The sequence below is a fragment of the Euprymna scolopes genome, chromosome 10, assembly GCF_053919585.1.
Source record: "Euprymna scolopes isolate OS-2025 chromosome 10, ASM5391958v1, whole genome shotgun sequence".
NCBI lineage: Eukaryota > Metazoa > Mollusca > Cephalopoda > Sepiida > Sepiolidae > Euprymna > Euprymna scolopes.
The window spans coordinates 114,099,798-114,119,768 of NC_136491.1; the positions used below are offsets into that span (position 1 = coordinate 114,099,798).

The 19,971-nt window shown below is 32.9% G+C and overlaps 1 protein-coding gene across 2 annotated transcripts in view; it reads left to right on the forward strand.

Moving 5' to 3' along the window:
* Positions 1–19,971, forward strand: part of LOC145286230 (protein unc-80 homolog) — a 542,234-nt gene that overhangs the window by 290,150 nt on the left and 232,113 nt on the right. For both annotated transcript variants that reach the window (XM_080135050.1, XM_080135051.1), the window contains 5 exons: positions 2,263–2,472; positions 6,164–6,346; positions 11,570–11,708; positions 16,178–16,286; positions 19,425–19,497. In XM_080135050.1, coding sequence (XP_079991176.1) covers positions 2,263–2,472; positions 6,164–6,346; positions 11,570–11,708; positions 16,178–16,286; positions 19,425–19,497 — 714 coding nt within the window. The remainder of the gene's footprint in view (positions 1–2,262; positions 2,473–6,163; positions 6,347–11,569; positions 11,709–16,177; positions 16,287–19,424; positions 19,498–19,971) is intronic.

The following is a 19,971-nucleotide window of genomic DNA, read 5'->3' on the forward strand; positions in this document are numbered from 1 at the left end:
ATAAAAACAGGTATCATAAAACTTTAATTAAACCTGAAAATACTATTTAAAAATAGTGCAGGTACTTTCACCTAACAATTTAATAAGAAGAGGTATCGTAAAACTAGCACTAGCACCAAATAACATTTCACTGTGTTTCGATCTGCGACATTCCATGAGAGGAACGTATATGCTAAAGCTTTTTGTTTATTTTTGTTTATCGCCACAAGTGCTAATTTTGACTTTCACCAATTTTTCTTTAAAAAACAATTAGAAACTCTTCAAACATTGGATGAGTCACTTAAACCATTAAAAAAAAAATAACGGTGACATAAGTGCATAAGCACCAAATTTTTTTTTTTGTTTTGCTTTGCTTTCATTTTGTTTGTTTGTTAAATCTGGCAAAAAAAAAAAATAATAAATAACAAAAAAAACACAAAAACAATAATAAGAAAAGGGTATTGTAAAACTTTAATTAAACTTGAAAATAATATTTAAAAATAGCGTGGATTCAATTTTGACTTTCGCCAATTTTCCTGTTAATAATTACATAAATTCCGGCAAAAAAAAAAATATCCATCAAAAAAAAAAAATACATAAAATTATAATAACAAAAATCCGTGAAGGTTAGATAAGTAAGTCCAGCAGACGAGCCTCATTCTGACATTCAGAAAATTTAGGTTAACAACTGGTGAAGCTATCAAAAAGTAACCCTTTTGAATGAAGATGGATATAAACAATATTTTTAAAATTAATTTCTTAATTTTACTTCAAAACAAAATGTAAACATATATAAACAAAATACTTTAGAAAATAATTTATTAATTTTAAATAAAAATTGATTATAAAGAATTTTTTTAAAAATAATTATTGAAAAATATTGCAAAGTGTTTACATAGCTGGTTCTTTGGGATGATAGGGGCGCCTGAAATCTCCCTTCTAAAACAAAAAAGCTTTAGTGCTTTTACTATTTTAAAGCGCTTTTTAAAAAAAATTTTTTTTTAAGTTTGAAACACAAGTAGTGGCTAGTTAACTTAGAACAAATGCGCATGGTGGAAATTCTTCAGGGTTTAACTGTATTATAATGCTTTTATGGTCGTCAAAAAACGTTTTTCAGTCACCATATTACTTCCTATTTACTTGCCTCCCCACGAGGGCAGAGTTAGATACAAGGTCGGTTTTTAATGTAGAGAAGCATTTATTACTAAAAAACGAAATGGTGAAATATGAAAACAAGTTAAACTAAAGTAAAAAAAAAAAGTTTTTTTTTTAATTCAAAGAATTAAAGAAAGAAAAAAATTCAAAGAAATTTCGAAACTCATTAAGATAAATAAAGATTAGCTTTAAAGTAGTTAACAAAATTCTTGTACATCATATTAAATATGTTATGAAAAGTTCTATGGCATTTTTTTGACAGCATTAATCTTACTTCCAACAATTTTGACAGCATTAATCTTCAAACAAACAGTTCAACTTAAAAATATGAGAGAATTATAATGAAAGAATCGTAAATCTAAGGTATTTTTTAACAATGCGATTCCGATTCCTCCCAAAATACACAATTCTTACAATTAATGATTCCAATTAATCGTTCCACCACTAGTTTATAGGTTTACATATTTTATATGTGTAGGATTTATTCCTAAACTGATTAAGTGATCATTATGAATTTTGGAACACTGCTGCTAGGCATAAGGGTGGCTAAATTTAGCTTAATTTAGTTTGATGTAAAGTGAGAGTAGAATCTCCTAAACATTCCGATACCATCGATTTTTATGAAATTTGAACATAGGTATTACATATTAGGTAGGCACCAATTAATAAATATTCCTCGAATTTCAATTTCTTTGGCATATTTGAAAATGTTTTTAGAGCACATAATATGGGTGCAACTACAAATTTTAAAAATTTAAATATTTAATCGATCCATATTCATTAGACACCAATCAAGCAAGATTCCCTAAATTTTAATTTCTCTTATTACTCCTTAAGCCTTAAATTTTAAACATTTTCTAGAATCAACGTCATGTTAGCGATTTTGACTGTAATTGGAGTAAAGATTCTAGACCCAAGGTTTATCTTGATTTTAACTTTTGTAAGGAGGCATAAAAGTGTTGCAAAATTATTCTGCTTGGGGAATTAATTTTACACATCCTGGGATGGGTATTCTCATGACTATAAAATAAGATACTTTTTAATTATTTTTTTATTTAATTAAAAAGATTTTTTTTTCTGTGGTTGTCATTGATTGTAACACATCATTTCTGCTCTTTCCTTTTTTAGATTGTCGTTCAACTTGCCAACTTGTCCAACTTTATCTGTACTCATCAAGACTTTTGTCATCCATATTGCTATGAGAGGCAACGACGTGGTTGCATTCGACTTATTACAGCTCTGAAGAAAGTTTACGAAGCTACAAAAGAAGACGAAGCTAAAAAGACAGAAAAGGTTGATATGAGAAGAGAATTATTTAAGGATAAACTCAAACGAAGAGTAAGCGATTTCTTTGTTTTATATCTATCACTAGCTCTACTTAGCCATTGCTATCTGGAAGTCTTTGTACCTCTATATTTATTTAGTAATATTTTTGTTACCTCATACCATTTTGTTTTGTTTTTTACCAAAATACTTTTTTTGCCGAGATAGGTGTAGGACAGCAATCAGTCTCTTGAAAGATTATCAGGGATGCCATGCGAAGGCTAGTTACATGTCCCTATCTAGACACCAAGAAGTACTGCAGCGACTACTATTCTCCAAGAGCTTTGCCATTGTCACAGGCTTCAGACGAACAACACCAGTGTCTTTCCAACCTGCTTTATTGGAATGTATCTGTCAACAATAAGGCTCTTCTGGCATTGAAAGAAAACATACCAGCAGGCTTTGAACTCTCCTGGAAAGAGTTGGTAACACTCAATCGAGCCCGAGTGAAGATTATCAAAACACAGAACAACCTGCACAAGTGGGGTACTGGGCGCTGGGTGTCCCTGCAGTGCCGATGTGCAGATGATTACACATATCCTCACAGGCTGTCATCTAAGTGAGGCATCCTCCTATGTGGATCTGAGGGATGCCTCTGACAATGCTCGACATTGGATCTCGAAATGGATTTGAAACGCTATAATGATCAAAATATTTAAAATTTAATCATCACAGTATTATTTGATCATTAAATTATATGTTATTGATTTTTGCTTTTATTTTGAATGAAGCAAATTGTTATAAAACTATAAGTAATTTTGTTTTGTTTGTAATGTATAACTAATTTTATTTTGTTTTGTTTGTAATGTTTTTTTAATATATATATATATATATATATATATATATATATATATATATATATATATATATATATATATATATATATAAAATAAAAGTCAATGTCTGTATATTTGTATATTCCCTCTAGAAGATAAGATTAAAGAATTTATATAAAATTTAAAAGTGTATTTCTATGTAAAATTTACCGGGAAAGACAATGTAAGTGTTCCTGAATCGCTAAGAGGGCTATGAAGGCATAACCCTATTATGACTTTAAAAATATCCTATTTGCATTAAATTTAAATCATATGCATAGAATTTTCTTGGGAAGACAATGACAGTTGCCCCAAATCTCTAGGTGCCCTCTTAAATTAAACATCTTTTAAAACTTCAAATATATCCTATTTTGATGAAATTTTTATCATATGTATAAAATTCTCTGACAAAGATAGTGGAAGAGGTCTTGAATCTCTGTACTCTCTATGTACTGAATGTCTATGTTCTCCCATCAGTAAGTGACCCTACTGGGATAGAACCCCTTAAAACTTCAAATAATCATGTCTGATTTTAATGAAATTTAAACTATAAGTACTTTCTGGATTAGTGTCGTATAAGACACTAAATCCAGAGAATTTTCCAACATTTTGGGCCAAGATCACAATGTAGTATGTGTTCTAATGCTACACTTTACCTTTTCTGTCCTTGGTTAGTGGAGGAGAAATCCTTCATGACTGAGAAAATTTTAAATTTTTGTTCCTATCCAGAGTGCCTCTTTTTGGGGAGCTAGATTTTGTCCACATTAAAAACTGACCTTGTGTCAAGGCACGTAAATAGGAACTATATTGGAAGTGAAACGAGAAGTGGGTGGTAGTAAAAACAAACGCAGTAATTCACTGTTACGAGCATATTGAAAAAGTACATAGTAGTGATTCTCAATATATCCTGAGCAATTCCAGATCTTCCTGCTAGTCTCCATTTATAAAATTGGTAGATGCAAAAGCTTAAAAATCTTTTAATAGATGATGAAATTGCTAAGAATTTTAAATGCTTTAAAGGAAAGTTACTCTTAAGAAAAATAATCGGTTCTTTGTTATTCTAGTGAAATTCAAAATTAGAGGATTGAATTTCTGATGAAACCAATGGTATCTACTGAATTGTCATATCACAGTAATGAACACATCCAAAAATTATGAAAAACGGTAATGTAGAAAATTAATTATTAATAGTTTTCCAAGACAATTTAGCGAAAATTGAGTTTTGCAAAAAAAAAAAAAAAAAAAAAAACCGGACAATTTGAAAGGGAAGTAAAACTTTTCTAAAAACTGAAAATCTTTGGCCAATTTAGCAAAACTTCATTTTTGCTAAATTGTCTTCAAAAACTGTTTTCATTAATAATAAATTTTTTACCGTATTGTTTTTTGTAATTTTTGGATATTTTCATTACTGAGACATGACAATTCAATAGATACCATTGGTTTCACTTGAAATTCAATATTTCACTTTTTGAATTTCGCTACAATAATAAAGAATAACCAAACATTCTTTATAACCTTCCTTTCATGATAAATGATTAAAGGAATGTATTTGATTTCTAATTAGCGACGAAGGAATTAAAAATTACCTTCCTTCAATGTTTTAAAAGAATCGTTAATAAAAGGGGAAAAAATCAATTTAAAAACTTTTCTTTCACAGAATAAATATTTTCAGAAGGAAACTGACATAAAATATATCCATGCCCATTAAGTGCAGAAGGAAATGAAAAAGTAGGTTGGTTCAAACTCCAGACCTGAAATGCAAGTCCTATAGCAAATTTGTTGCCAAGGTCATTTAAAAAATGATTGAATCATTCTACTGCTCCAGAAGGTATCTCACCCTGATTTAATTCTCTACCTATATAAGAGCTAAATACATTCTAAGATTGAGTAATTTTGCCACATCTGTGGAGGTGCTGCTCAGAGCATCCTTTCCTGCCTCGATATAATACAAAATTGATTTTGAAATCTAGTGGGTGATGCTCTTTTCTCTTCTCTACTACATCTTTCTCTTCTCTACTTTATTATTATTTTCATGGCTGGTGATTAGCTAAGCTTCAATCTATGATTCCCCCCTGTAAAACATTCACAACAAAAACTCGTCTAACTACAACCACTGTCAATATTTTCCTTTTCCCTCTCTAAAGCTAAACAAAACTTCCATGAGCAAAATTTCTTTCTTAGAACTGCCCATCTAAATACAACATGGTCGTTTTCAAGTCCAATGTGAACAAATTCTTGTTGAACTTCCTTTTGAATAATCCAACTCTTCCCAATAGCTACCGTCATTTTTAATCACTACAGTGTTGTCTTACCGTCCACCTGACAATCATTTAACTCTTATCCTTGAGTAGCCTTTGGGCCTTGATAAATGGTGACACGTTAGTAAAAAAAAAAAAATAAAATAGAATTTTAAATAAATGTGTCAGATAGATTACTATTTGGGTCTGACTTTGAAAATTTCAAGATAAAGATAATTTTATATGTTAGATGATAAGCATGGATGTGTATTTCTTTCCATTTGAGCAAAATTGGCATGAAGGTCCAGATGTATCCCATAGTTTTGATATTAACAGTAATTCATTAAAGTGATTGAATAAAATAATGATAAATTACCAAAACTGTTCTTAAAATATTTGTTTGTGAATTTTTAAGTTAGCTAATTTGAATTAACATTACTGGCTAGAAAGAATGGCTTTATAAAAACATAAATGTTAATATTTATCTAGATGAATGAAAGTGGATGGGATGTTTTTGTCTTGCGTTTACAAGAAACTTATGAATTAAATGTTTCTTATTTAAAAATTCGATTTTGCAAAGTTATAGCAAACTTTCAAATCCAGCTAATATATGTGTATGTATGTATGTAATTGCATTATTTTCATATTTTCCAGGAATCTATTTTCCAGCAAGCTTCACCAACTCGTAGACGTGAAAGCACACCTCTTCTTGAGAAGATTAAGTCAGATGTATCTATTTCCAAATTGAAACTCACTTCTCCCCATTGGAAGAAAGAAGAAAAGCCACATGAGATAAAACCTGAACCCCTGCCAATAGTAAAATATATCACCTGCCAAGTAAGATGATATTCCAATATTCAATCAAAGTTACAGCTTCATAAGAAATTGGCCTGGGGGGTGGAGGTAAAAAACTAAATACGAAATGGAAAATTGTGTTAAAGTTGAATGAGCAGACATAGTTTCAACCAATATAACCATACAATACAGTTTGATTACAGTCTAGATGGGTTGATCACTATCTCTGCCGCCAGAGCTATCTCCACCACACCAAGCTTAGCTTGTATACCTGCTGGAGTCCCGGACAGCAGATTGCAGTTATCAGCATAAACTAATGATCCAACTTTAGCTGAACTTATTGTGTAATAGAACATCTTGTCCATAACCATGTTAAAATGCAAAGACGATAGAGGATCCCTGGTGTATTCTAAACACACTTGTTGCTGCATTAGAACTTGCGTGGATATATAACAAACTAACACAAAGCAGGTTGGCAGATTGAGTCATAGTTAATGGTGTTTAATTTAATGTGAACTTTAAACAAATTATCACTTGTACAGTGAGTTTAGGATAAATTTGAAAGTTTTTTTGTATTCCTTTATTTCAAAATGTTTTCTTGTAATACTTTTATATTCAATCCAAACAAAACATTGCCAGGTGTAAGAAGGGATACTGCAAATTTGAAGCCATATTTACAGAGGCATCCTAAGTGGGAAGTGTTCAAAAAAGATGTTTATCCACATTACATTTAAATTTCTACATGTTGGTAGTCAGGGAAACACGGAACAGGGAAGGAACTCCAAAGGTTAGCAGTATGAGGAAAGAACCTATTAGAGTAAAAATCTTACTGGGATCTGGGGACCTGAATGTTGGAATTTTGCTAATTGTCAGTTTGTTCAGAGGTGTTTACATTGACGGGTGCACAAGTTCAGTAAGTTTGTTAACTTGAAGTATCTGATAGTGGTAAAGCGTAACAGAATAGATAACTGTTTCTTTGTATGGTCAGTGGGGTTGAGAGCTTGAGAAAAAAAGACTAGAAAGCACTGGGATATTGGAGGAGAGTGACCTGCATCATGATGATTCGCGTAAGATTAAAATATTCAGAAAATTTTAATTACAGCTCAGTGTTCCTTGACTACTTTGAGATGTGAGCTGGAGAATTGTGATGGAGATGTAGTGCCTAGCAGGAACAGGGTCATAACAAGTCTTCTATATCCGCATGCTGAAATTTGTCATTAAGCTGCTAAAAAAAATGTGGCAAAAACCAGGCAAGACAATGCAGACTTTGGCAAGCGATAGTAAATGTGAAAAAAGCATTAAACAAGCATCTTTTCTATTCCTCATGCAAGAATCACAAGGGCCAACTATTCACCGACAAAGTCTTTATTTTATTGTTGCTCAATGTCGATCATTATCAATGCTGGACACTATCTAAAGGTTATCAAGAAATTTTCGGCAGATGAAGAGGTGTCATGAGGGCTGAATAGTGATTTCAACAGGATGGGGCAACTCTCCACACTTCAAATGACTTGTTGAACTGACTGCAGGATACTTTGATGATCGTCTCATCAGTATGAGGTGTAATGCTGAATGTTTCACACTCACCAGACCATAATCCTCAGATTTAGGTTAATCTCAAAGATAATGTCTATTAAAAAAATCCCAAGACTATTCATGAACTGAAGAGTCATCACAGACCAAATCAGTCATATGCAGGTGTGCTTGCAATGCAGATATACACATTTGGTGTATATCATTGAAAGGCGATTAAACAAAGACTGTTGGACATTCATAATTGAACCTTGGTGGACAAGGCAGGAATAAACTAAAGTTTATTTGTCTCAAATATGATTGGATTGTAGAAAGAATTATGAATTTTATTAATAATTATATGGGTGGCAATATTTATTTTTTGGTGCATTGTGGGAGGGGGGGCTCTATATTTGAGTATACAGTTCAAATTCTGTTACATATTTAATCAGATAAACCTTAAAAATGCCTTGTAAAGTTTACCATTATTTCTGAATTCATCCAATTCATTCTTAATAAGATTTACATTAGAGCTTTTTAACTTACTTCAGGGATTTTTTAAAATATACATATTACTCTATTAGACAGTAAAAATCTTTTTGTGTTTTTAATTTTAGTTTTTAAAATCTTTTTTCATAATAAATTGTTTAGTATAAAGAGATATATTATAAAAAAAAAAAATGTTCCATGTTTTGAAATACCAGTCTCCTATCATTCTTCTTTCTAGAAAAGTAATTGAAATGATATGAGCCAAACTAAACACAGAAGACAATGTACAGAAGAAATTAAGCATATTACTAACAGAGATTTGGTATCTGTCTGTCTGAAGATGAAACTATATTACTACCATCTTTTAATGTTCTGTTCAGTTTACTATTACAAACTAAGCTACTATATTTCAATGATCAATTCAGGAGAAAGGAAGTAGTGTAGTATAAGTTTGTTTATCATGATACCATTCTCCCAGGCATTACCTCCTCCTTTTTTTGAAGAGCTGGTTGTGTTTTTCATGAGATCATTCTCCCAGATATTTCCTCCTCCTTTGAGGAATATAGTAGTATTTATTCTGTTGTCATGAGACCATCTACCCAGGCATTATGTATTCCTTTAGAGTTGACTGGGTAGTGTAGTATATGTTCATGTGTCATAATAGTATCCTTCCAGGCATTATGTCCTCCTTAAGAGTTTCAGTTTTCAGAGAGAACTGCCATAAGAGGAGAAAGGAGGGCAAAGCAAGATGAAGAGAGATAAAGGAAAAATAGGAAAAGAGAAAGAAAAATAAAGTTAAGGAGAAAAAGAGAAATTCAATAGTGACAAAATATGAGGAGGTAAAGCTCTAGCAATTTGACAGAAATCAGCTCCGTTTTATTAAAAGAAAAAGAAAGCAGATTTAAGCGAAAATTCATTTGTCTGAATTTAAAGAAAAAAGGGAAAAATTAATCTTGAGTAACTAAGGAGTAATTCAGCAAACCCCAACGACCCTAAATTAGGGCCTCACCACTGGATGCTCATTAACTGCAGTGTGAATAAACTCATCTTAATCCATTAGCTCCCACTGTCCTGTAAATAATACATACGAAATAATTTCTTTTTAATATATGAGTATGGCTTTCTGCATAATTAGTCAGTAGAAAGGATTAAATTCATCAATATTCAGCAACTTCTTTCCCAGAGTTATTGGAACCCTATTAAAAATTCTTATGAAATTTGTAAAAATTCTATTTGTTCGATGAATGTATGAACTTATGTAAATAAGTTTTGCAATAGTAAGCCATTAACATATTTCCAAAAGTGCAAAGTAACTCTTTGCATGAACTGCTTTGCTCCTTACCTTAATGTATAAATTTTATCTTGAATGCATAGCCTCTTGATTTCTAAAATATGTCACATATACCCAGTATCCAGAGTCAATATTTAAGTTTTCTAAATATAATAAATAATTTTTCCTTTTAATTAGTGTATTTGAACTCATTTTTAGTTATTGCACAAAGTTTCAACACTAGTACAAATCTAGATACCTTGAGACTAAATGAGTTCATATTTCAATCAATTTAAAATCACACTTTTTGTTGTTTGCTAACAGCTTCATGATTGCATGTGTTGTTGCTATTCTCCAAGAATCGAGGCTCTGTCATTAGCTGAAACAAAGGCTATGGCATACTTATTGTAGTAGGTGTAGAGATTCAAACAAAACTACCTACCAGCATAAATAAATACTAAATGTAACACAAGTACAATGGACAAATATTTATTGACAAACATGAACACATGGCAACACTGCAATCGAACAACACAATAAAACATTACTCACTTTAATAGTGGGTTTACCGGCTGAGTGGGGGAATTGTGGTCTAGAATTCTACTCTGTTTCGTCCGACATTCTTTCACGAGGGGAGAATTTACGTGTAGGTTCTACACGTGTCCAAACTCTGTCTACCCTTATCAAGGGACATCACTCCTTACTCTACACCGTAACCCGACAGTGTTGTTCCTTTTATTCCCCTACAATATTAATTGTCATGCAATCCACTCAAATAATGTTTTTAAATGACAGATTTATTCATGTTGGCTACAGGTACATAGTAGCTGAAAGAGAGAGGAGAAAAAAAATGGGAGAAAGTCAATTGTGCTTTAAGCATATTGCTTAATTATTGCTTTGCCAGTAGAATAAATAATGTCTTGTTTGATTTAAGCTCCAACTAAGATTATCTCTCTTCTCTCGTCATGTGATGTCAATGTCTTCCCACTTAATCAACTTCTGTTCTCATAACTCAGCCCTTGATTCTTTTCATGCCTGTTTCTGTGAAGCATTTTCTGCTTTCCAATATATATATATATATATATATATATATATATATATATATATATATATATCAGCAAAATATGCTAGCCGATGTACCTGCTATCAAACAGGTCTTTGGTTTCATTGGAATCTTATGAATTAAAATTAAGTCTACAACTCTGCAACAATGTTGCATAAACAATTTGTATTTCACGATTCAACCTGATATTGATTAATATGTTAAGAGTTGATACCATCAATCTACACCAATTTGTTTTTTTTAACAAAACTACTGTCCCTAAAAGATAACTTATCATGTAAGGATCTTATTATGATCAATGTCATAAACTACCATGATTGCTTCATGTTTCTTCTCAGTTTATTCCTAATCATCAATTCATTGTTGTCATTAACAAAGGTTCAAGTTCCTTAATTTTCCTCGTTGCCACTGTTGTGGTCCTGTAAGGATCTGGAAGAAAGCCACAGCCAGATAATTAATGGAAACAAAATATATTGGAAAGAAAAAATAAATACAGCAAATAATGTGGTTATACATTAGTCTGACTTGTGCAATACTTGTGTGCTAATGCTGAAACATATTCTCCCGGTCTATATCATAAATAGAAAGACTTTATTACTATCCGTAGGGTGAACACACTGCAACAGTATGTTAACCTATTTTTAGTCATTACATAAAGTTTCAACTCAATACTAAAAAGATTGATACCCGAGGACTTAATGACTCCACTCTTGGTTCTTTTTGTGTCTGTTTGTGTGAAATGTTTCCTGTTTTCCAATATATCTCTTAACGATATATTCTACCTGATGTATCTACTAGGAAACATACCCCCATTAATATTTAGCATGTACAATCTGATCAGTGTCATAAACAAACACAATTGTTTCATGCTTCTCCCCAGTTCATCTCCAATCATCATCATTGTGAATTATCATCATTCTTTCTCTTTCAGGCTCAGAATCTGACTCAGTGTCCAATGGCTGTTGTGACTAAGGCAGCCCCAATTCTGTCAGAAAGTACCTTTGTTGACATGATGCCCGTAGCATGGGAACTTATCTTGGAAACTGACCAAGAATTAGCGGCTTCTGCAGGTAAGCATCATATTTAGTTTATTAACAATCATTTATTTACTGATTTATAGAATTCTTATTATTGAATATAGAAAATGAATAACTTGTTTTAAGCATAAGTTTATTAAGGCATCATAGCCACATTGGTTAATTAAATTAGGTAAAGATTATTCTTGGTTTGGTTTTATTAGATTAAAAAAGACAACTCCTCCTGAAGCAGAATTGGACATGGATATAAACTATATTAATAAAGTATTTTTTTCTCCTATCTCCAGTCAAATATCATAGGACTATAAACCCAGGCACCACACATAATTCCAATATTGTTATGTTTCCTGCTAGTATTTGATTATTGTTTACAGAAAATAACAATCATTCTGATGAATTTTATCATTTCTTATATTAATTTCGACCAAACTAACTCTCCCAAACAAGTCAAACTTAGAGGAGGTAGGAGTATATTTCACTCAATCATAAAAATCTACTAATATTCTCCCATAATTCACTGAGAAATTTATTTTATCGGATCCACTTCTCTAATGAAAAACATCACTGTTTCATTTATATGTTCTAGTACATTATCTTTTGCTTATTACGGCTTCCCTATATAAATAATCACTACTTTTTTTCATTTTGAATCTTAGTTTTCAGGCAATTTGATTGACTGTTCAGATTCATTATTTAGATTAGCAGTTTATTTTTGATAAATGTTTACAAAATCCATTACAGAAAAATAAACATGACGTTCACCTATAATCCATACCATATACACAATGGTATTAAAATAATTTAAAAAAAACAGAATTTATTCATATCATTAAATCATTTCTCTCTGATAGGCTCATAAGAGTAGTGGTTGATGGGCAGAAATCAGAGGCCCGCAGTATTAATGCTGGAGTTCTTCAGGGATCCATCCTGGGCCCAACTCTCTTCCTGATCTACATCAATGATCTCCCAAAACACATACTTAAATCATTTGTTGACATCTATGCTGATGACACGACCATCTATGGCAACACATCAAAGGCCGTTAATGACAAAGTTCTCTCTGATTCTCTCTCCTCTGATTTTGAGCGCGTGGTACAGTTGGGGAAGAGGTGGCTGGTTACCTTTAATGCATCTAAAACCAAGCTCCTATCTTTACATCATCAGTTCTCTGATCCCCATCTGGCATCAATTGAAATGGATGGCTCTCGTCTAGGGGAGGTTCCATGTTTTGATAAGCTGGGTTTGACCTTTACTCTTGATCTGAAATGGAACACATACATCAAGTCTGTTGCCAAGGTCGCTGAGAAAATGGTGGGATCCTTCTACCACTCCAGAAGATATCTTACTACTGATGAAATTCTTTATCTATATAAAAGCCAAGTACGTCCAAGGATGGAGTACTGCTGCCACATCTGGGCAGAAGCTGCTAAAAACAACCTATCCTGCTTTGACAGAGTACAAAATAGACTTTGTGGCTTAGTGGGAAATGCCCTTTTCTCTTCCCTGCAACCTCTCTCCCACAGAAGAGACATTGCAAGTCTAGCTTTGTTTTATCGTTATTTCCATGGCAAGTGCTCGTCTGAGCTCCAATCTCTGGTCCCCCTCACCAATCTTTCATGATAAACACCCGTTTAGCTGAAACCACTGTCAATAATTTTCCCCACTCTTTATCTGTGCCTACATCAAAACGTAGATTCAATGAACAAAGCTTCTTTCTTAGAACTGCATGCCTGTGGAACTCTCTACCGCTTGTCTGTTTCCCACCTGACTTCAACTTGGATGTCTTCAAATTCAACATAAACAAATACCTGATGAACCGCTCCTTTAAGTAATGACACTTTATCAAATCTCCAATGCTAACGAGTACTACAACACTATCCCATTTGATTACTGTACACGCAATAACCCTTATCCTCAAGTGGCTTCTGGGCCTTAATAAGTGGTGCCCTCCATGTAAAAAAAAATATATAAGTTTAGGTGAAGTAGAAAAGTAGAAAATTTCCATTAAAAGTTATAGATTAGAATTAGAACTATAGTCTCAAAAATGTCTGAAACAGTTTATGGCTTAAAATAAAAAAAATGTTTAAAATAGAAAAAAAAAGCAGACAACAAAATTAAAAAAAAAACTTACCTCCCAAAGAAAAGCAAAGAAAATAAGATGGTTTTCAAATTGTCAACTGCTTTAGCCATTTTGGGAATTGATTCAGGATTCTCTGTAAAAGTACTGAAATCTTCTGGATACCCATTCATTACAAATACCAAGATTAAAATCAGGGCTACATGTTCAGGATGTTGCATCACTGACAGGAAGTCTCTAGTAACATGTAATGGATAAGCTGATAAAATCTTTCTCTTGTTTTTATATCCATATAATGTATACTATAAAAGAAAAACTTTCAAAAAATTGGTCAACCATAAATGATTGTGTTCTGTGATTATTACTAACTTTTACAATCTCTGTTATTAAAAAGATGTCTGCAGGAAAAAGAAAAAGATCGACATCAACTCAATGCCAACTACTTGTTATCTATGCAATAAGACTCTTGCTGTTTACTTCAGCTGTCATAGAGCTAATTTTATAGAGTTAATGAATGCTATGCAGAGGTTTACAAAAAAGAGCACACTTCATTTTGCTTCAGTCAAAGAGTTGGAGTTCATTTTTTATCCAGCAGTAGCAGGCAAGTAAATAGACTTATTTGAAAATTTCTGTTAGCAGCTAAGGATTTTTATCCTGGGCCTCCAAAATCAGCAGAGATGAGACCATTCCTGTAATGATCCGGTTCCTGTTGATTTTGTGGTAGTTAAGTTCTGTACAATTCTAGGAGATCCACCCTCCTAGGTTTTGCCTTCTCTCTTTGAGAAGGGATTAGTTTAATGCTAATCGCTTGAGGCGCCCTCACCAGAAAATGCCAACAGGACTGGCCCAGGCACTTTTTGCAGGTCAGAGTGTCTTTCCCTGGGGTTGCTGACTTCTCAATCCTACTTTCTGACTCAGGTGTCTAAGTTCTTGCAGAAACAACATTCCATTTTTAATGCCTAAACAGATTTTTCTTATGTTCTTCTCTGACCATGACCTTCAAAATTACCAGAAATGATTTAGTCAAACTCCCATCAATAGTTGAGATTTGATTTATTTATGAAATAGTGGTCGCCAATTTTCTGCCTTGAAAAGGCCTTGGAAAATTAAAATATTTCATATTTTATTTTACCAAGATTAAAAACGTGTGTGTAAGGAATTGAAATCAATTCTCTGAACATGTAGGGTGTTACTAAAAACCCACAGTGTGTTATCTTGGCTACATACACATATGGAAAGTATATTTTATATGTAACGCCAGGAGTCTATGCTAGTAAATATTAAATGAAGAATTATTTTGAGTTAAAATTCAAATTTCGTTTTTAGATAAATCCAATATCACATCAAATTCTGTATCCATTTTGTTTTGATTTAACTCATTCACATAATGTTGACACATTTGAATTATGTTTTTCTCAGTTTGATATGCATAATGCTAAATAGATTTTAAATGGAAATGATATCTCAACCAGTAGGGCCCTGTCGGTGGGGCATTAGAATACGCCGACTGCCCCCCTGCAGAGGGTAAAAGTCCCTCAATGGGGGTCCTGGATATGACCTTAAACTATATCCAGTGATGAGGCCCCAGCTTGTGGGCTTTGGGGAGTGTGGAGTCACCCTTTAATTACCATTGCTCCCAGGTCCACTCTGACCTGGAGTGGTAGTACCTGTTAGGGTCCCAACTATGGGTTAAATAGAAACCGACGTGAAAACAACAAATATATTCTATTAAAAAAAATTTTCTTCAAAATCTTTGGATTCAGCATTAAATAACCTGAAAAGGGTTGATATGCCGTAAAACAAAAGCAACCAACCAACTCAACCAGTAATATTTGACAAAGAAAACATAAAACCATTTTTAATTCCTCCTATGACTGAAAACAGAACAGATAATATACCATCATCATAGCCCGAGGCCTGCTTTAGAATGAGTAATCTCGTATCAAGACTAAAAAACACTTGAACAAAAGAGTTAATAAGATGCATGGGTTTTATGTTACTTTATCTCATTTTTCCAATTTTCTGTTCAATGAGACATAAGCAGCTACTGTGATTATGGCCCAGATTTATAAGGAGCATCGAAATTGAAGAATTGTGCACCAAGACATGTCTGCCCCCCCTCTTCTCTCTTTCTCTCACTCCCTGTATACTTCCTGTATAAGAACCAAATACGTTCTTAAATAGAGTAATGTTGGCACATCAGGGGAGGAATTGCTCAGAGCATCTTTTCCTGGCTTGACATGGTTTAATTCTCCTCCTTGCAACCTCTTTCTCACAGAAGAGACATTGTGAATCTGCGTCTACTCTATCATTATTTTCATGGCAAGTGTTCAATTTAGCAACAAAGACTACTTTATTTTTTTAGGCTTTGGTTTAATTCAGAATGTGGTTTTGATGGTTCACGTTCTTTTTTTAATTTTTTTAGCTACAGTTTTTTTGTTGACATCAGTAAAAGCGCCGGACAAGGCACAAGCAATGGTCGTTCGAGAAATGCAGCATGAAAATGTCAACCATCGTATCAACGCTATACTCAGGTAAGATTCGACGACATATATAGCAGAATCATCCAATTTTGGTTTTTATTAAGTAATTTGAAAAGTATTTATAACTCTGACAGAAGTAACTGTCTTTGCCTCATGTTTTCATCAAACATCCAAAGCGAGGAAAAATGTAAAACAGTGTCTATATTAAAATCTGAAGAACATTAATGAACAGATGTTATCAATTTTAATATTTAATCCTGGTCAATAATTAAAGGAAGGCAGTGAGATTTAGTGCATGAATCAGGAATGTAAGTAGCCAATGACAAAAAAAAAATTAAAATCGAGATGAATTTCCCAAGAGGGTGTGGGCATCCCTGTGTATGGAGATCACAGCGCAAATAACAATTTTTTTTACTAAACAATTCCAATCAGTTTCAACTAAGAAAGTCAAAATTAAAAGACATTGAGTGTGCATTTGGAGGGAAGGAAACAGGAAGTCATTCTTTAATGAAAGAAAATTCATCTAATGCCCTCCAACCCAATCATAAATCATTTGAAGTTTTAGTCTTCACAACAAAATTTTCAAATGTACAGAAAATCAGAGAATTTAGGGAAAATTAATTAAAATGACTAATTGGAAATAATTCAATGAATAATTCAAGACAATTTGTTTATCTTTCTTTGTATTAAATTTTAATTACATGGTGATTGGAAAGTAACTCCCTATTATTAAATTTTCATCGTTTATTATTTTGACAAAAAAAATGGATATCATAGAAAGTGTATAGCATAGGGTTTTATTTAGAATTCAGTATGGCTGTTAATATTCACCACTAATCTTTCAAGCTGCTTGGGAACCACAGCAAAAAAGATCACAAAATTATCCCCTTAAACAGAGTTAGGAGACACTGGACAAATCATGAAGCAATGATTTTGTTCACTAAAATAGGTTGAAGATACTGGGAATATATTCATTATGATGTTATAAATGAGGAAGTAACAAAAGTATGGCATCATCCATTGAAACAGAGAACATAGACGATCTATGACCTGTGGCTATATGGAAAGTCTCTCTCTCTTTCTCTCTCTCTCCATATATATATATATATATATATTTGAATATTTTCTGACCTGACTAATCATAAGAATAAGAAATGATTAACTGTAAAAAGAAAAGAAAGAATTTGGGCATGATTACTTAAATCTGAAGATTAATTGCATTGCTTTTATGAGATCAGTAAATGAAAATATAACCCAACTCTATGAGAAAGACTCCTCTGTGTGGAATATGAGTTCCTATTGGAAAGATGAATCTCTTTGTAGTGTATCTCTTTTGTGCTGATCAGCTCCAACTCAGTGTTGGAATAAACAGCATTCGTGATTTTCCAGCGGTGTTCAGCTCAAACTAATCTTGATTGTCCATAAAGATTTCCATATTCAAATGGCCAAGCATTTTATTCTTTGTTTTTACTGTTTTTGTATGATTTCTTATTAACCAAGCTATCCAGCACAGAACATATGTGCCTTTCTAGAGTGGTCAATGCACCAACTGACACACGCACAAAAATTGCAACATTTTATTTTTCATGATTTTATGCCAGAGTTAAACAAGATTTGAATGTGGGAAAGTTTCAGATTTCCAAGTTGAACATTTATGTTAGACCAGCTTGCGCTCTGACATGAACATTCTCATGACGTTTTTTTAAGCCTTACTACTTCTGTGCTAGTTCAGAACAAATTAGAAACAGGTGTTTTGTTTGTGATGCTATCATTAAAGATTGAAGAATTCCATCTACCTCCTATATGATAACCCTCCAGTATATCAAAGGGAGGCTAACAGAGGCTACACCTTGCTCCAAGGTTGACATGGAACTGTACAAGGCTGGGACATTTCTCTCTCTAAGGTATTATACATATGTGCTTACCTAAATGCATACAGTGTCTAGTATTCCTTAATGGTCACCCATCTGGCATAGGCCAGACTCAACATTGCTTAACTTTGGTGAGCTAATAAGAACCAATGTGTCAACATCCTATTGTTTCTTTTCATACCCAATTTAATTTGAATGAAACAGCCTTTATTTTTTTATTCTTTTCAGTCTCCCTCAGCAATTTCTCTTCTTCCTTTGTGTTCTCTCACAAGCTATATTTTAAAAAATGTTTAATATTTTCTTTTGATGATGGAATGAATAATAATAAAAAAAATGAATGATAATTAAATTTTCATTGAAAGTATTCTGCTGCAGTAGATCTTTTATTGAATACTAGCAGGGATACCCAGTGTTGCCTGGGTGTCGAGAGGTTGTATAGTTAGACTATTGAGCAACCCAGCCCTAAAAAAAATGTTTCAATCAAAATACCTATGTGAGTGCAAAAAAAAAAAAGTTAACCGCACTAGCCAGGCTCAAACCTGTAACGATAAAAGGAAAAGGAGGCGAAAAAAGCCAACAATTTAGCCGCCACACTCACGGCGACTTATGACATCACGGACGTTCAAAATAAGCTTAGTCATTGCAAAACGTATGATGACTTTGCAAAAATGTTGATGCAAAAACTGAAGCAAGGGAGAGTAACATAAAAACGTTTGAATTCAAGGATTAAAAACTCAATTGACACGTGCATGAATTTAATGAAGTCAAATATCATGCCATACAGGGAATGAAATCTCGCGCTTAACTTTTACTGCGAGGCAGGTTTTTGGGTTTGTTTACCCAACGTTAGCTGCGAGGTAGTTTTTCTGGTTTTGTTTCCCCAAGATATTGGGGAGGGGGGGGCTAGCTCCCCAAATAAATAGCAATTGTTTGATATAAGGGGTTTCCCCCGCATTGATCAAACCTCATTACTTTCTGAATGTTCCTGGTACAATAGCCGAGAACCGTGCCCTTGCTTCAGATTAGTTTTGTTTTTATATAAAAAAGCCGAACACGTATGAATGGAGCCTAAGAACTTTGTAAAAGTCGATGTAAATAAATCTAGAAGCGATGCGTGTTCACAAATCATAGATATTATAATCTACATGGTATATAAAAAGTTGCAAGAAATAGTAACCCGATGGAGACCCCCCTCCCCCCCCCCCCCGCCCCCGAAAAAAAAAGCCTTTGCTGAACATACAAAAAATGTGCACACACATTTTGCCTTTTATATATATAGATTTCAAAAATTTTAATTTATTTATTTATTTTTTTGTAGATTTGGTACTCTCTGGCAGTTTCGCTATCAAGTATGGCCCCGAATGGAGGAAGGAGCGAATAACATTTTTAAGGTGATTTTATTAAGCACTTATTAGTTTGTAACTTTTCTCTAAGATGTTTTTACAATATTAAAATAAGTATAAATGGATAACAATATTCCTATGTTCCAAATTATAAAGTTTTATTCATCTTATTTTTTATTTTATTCCTTTTAACGTGTCAAAAATTCCATATATTTTTACAGCAGCTGTTTCATTAGGTAGAATCAATCAGTTATTAGTATGTCAATATTGAATATATTTATTGTAAGATGCACACACACTAAAATACCTGCCCGAGTATAGCTAGACATAGCAAGAATATTAAACCCAAGATTTAAAATTTTGAATGCAAGTTCACATTAAGTCCTAATTAATGGAAGAAATTATATTGCTTAAATGAGATTTTTTCATTTGTTTAAAAGTCTACGATACTGCTTACCGAGAGAATTCAATTCTTTTTACAGAATGTATATTAGTATAGTATGTACATGATATTTTTCTTTC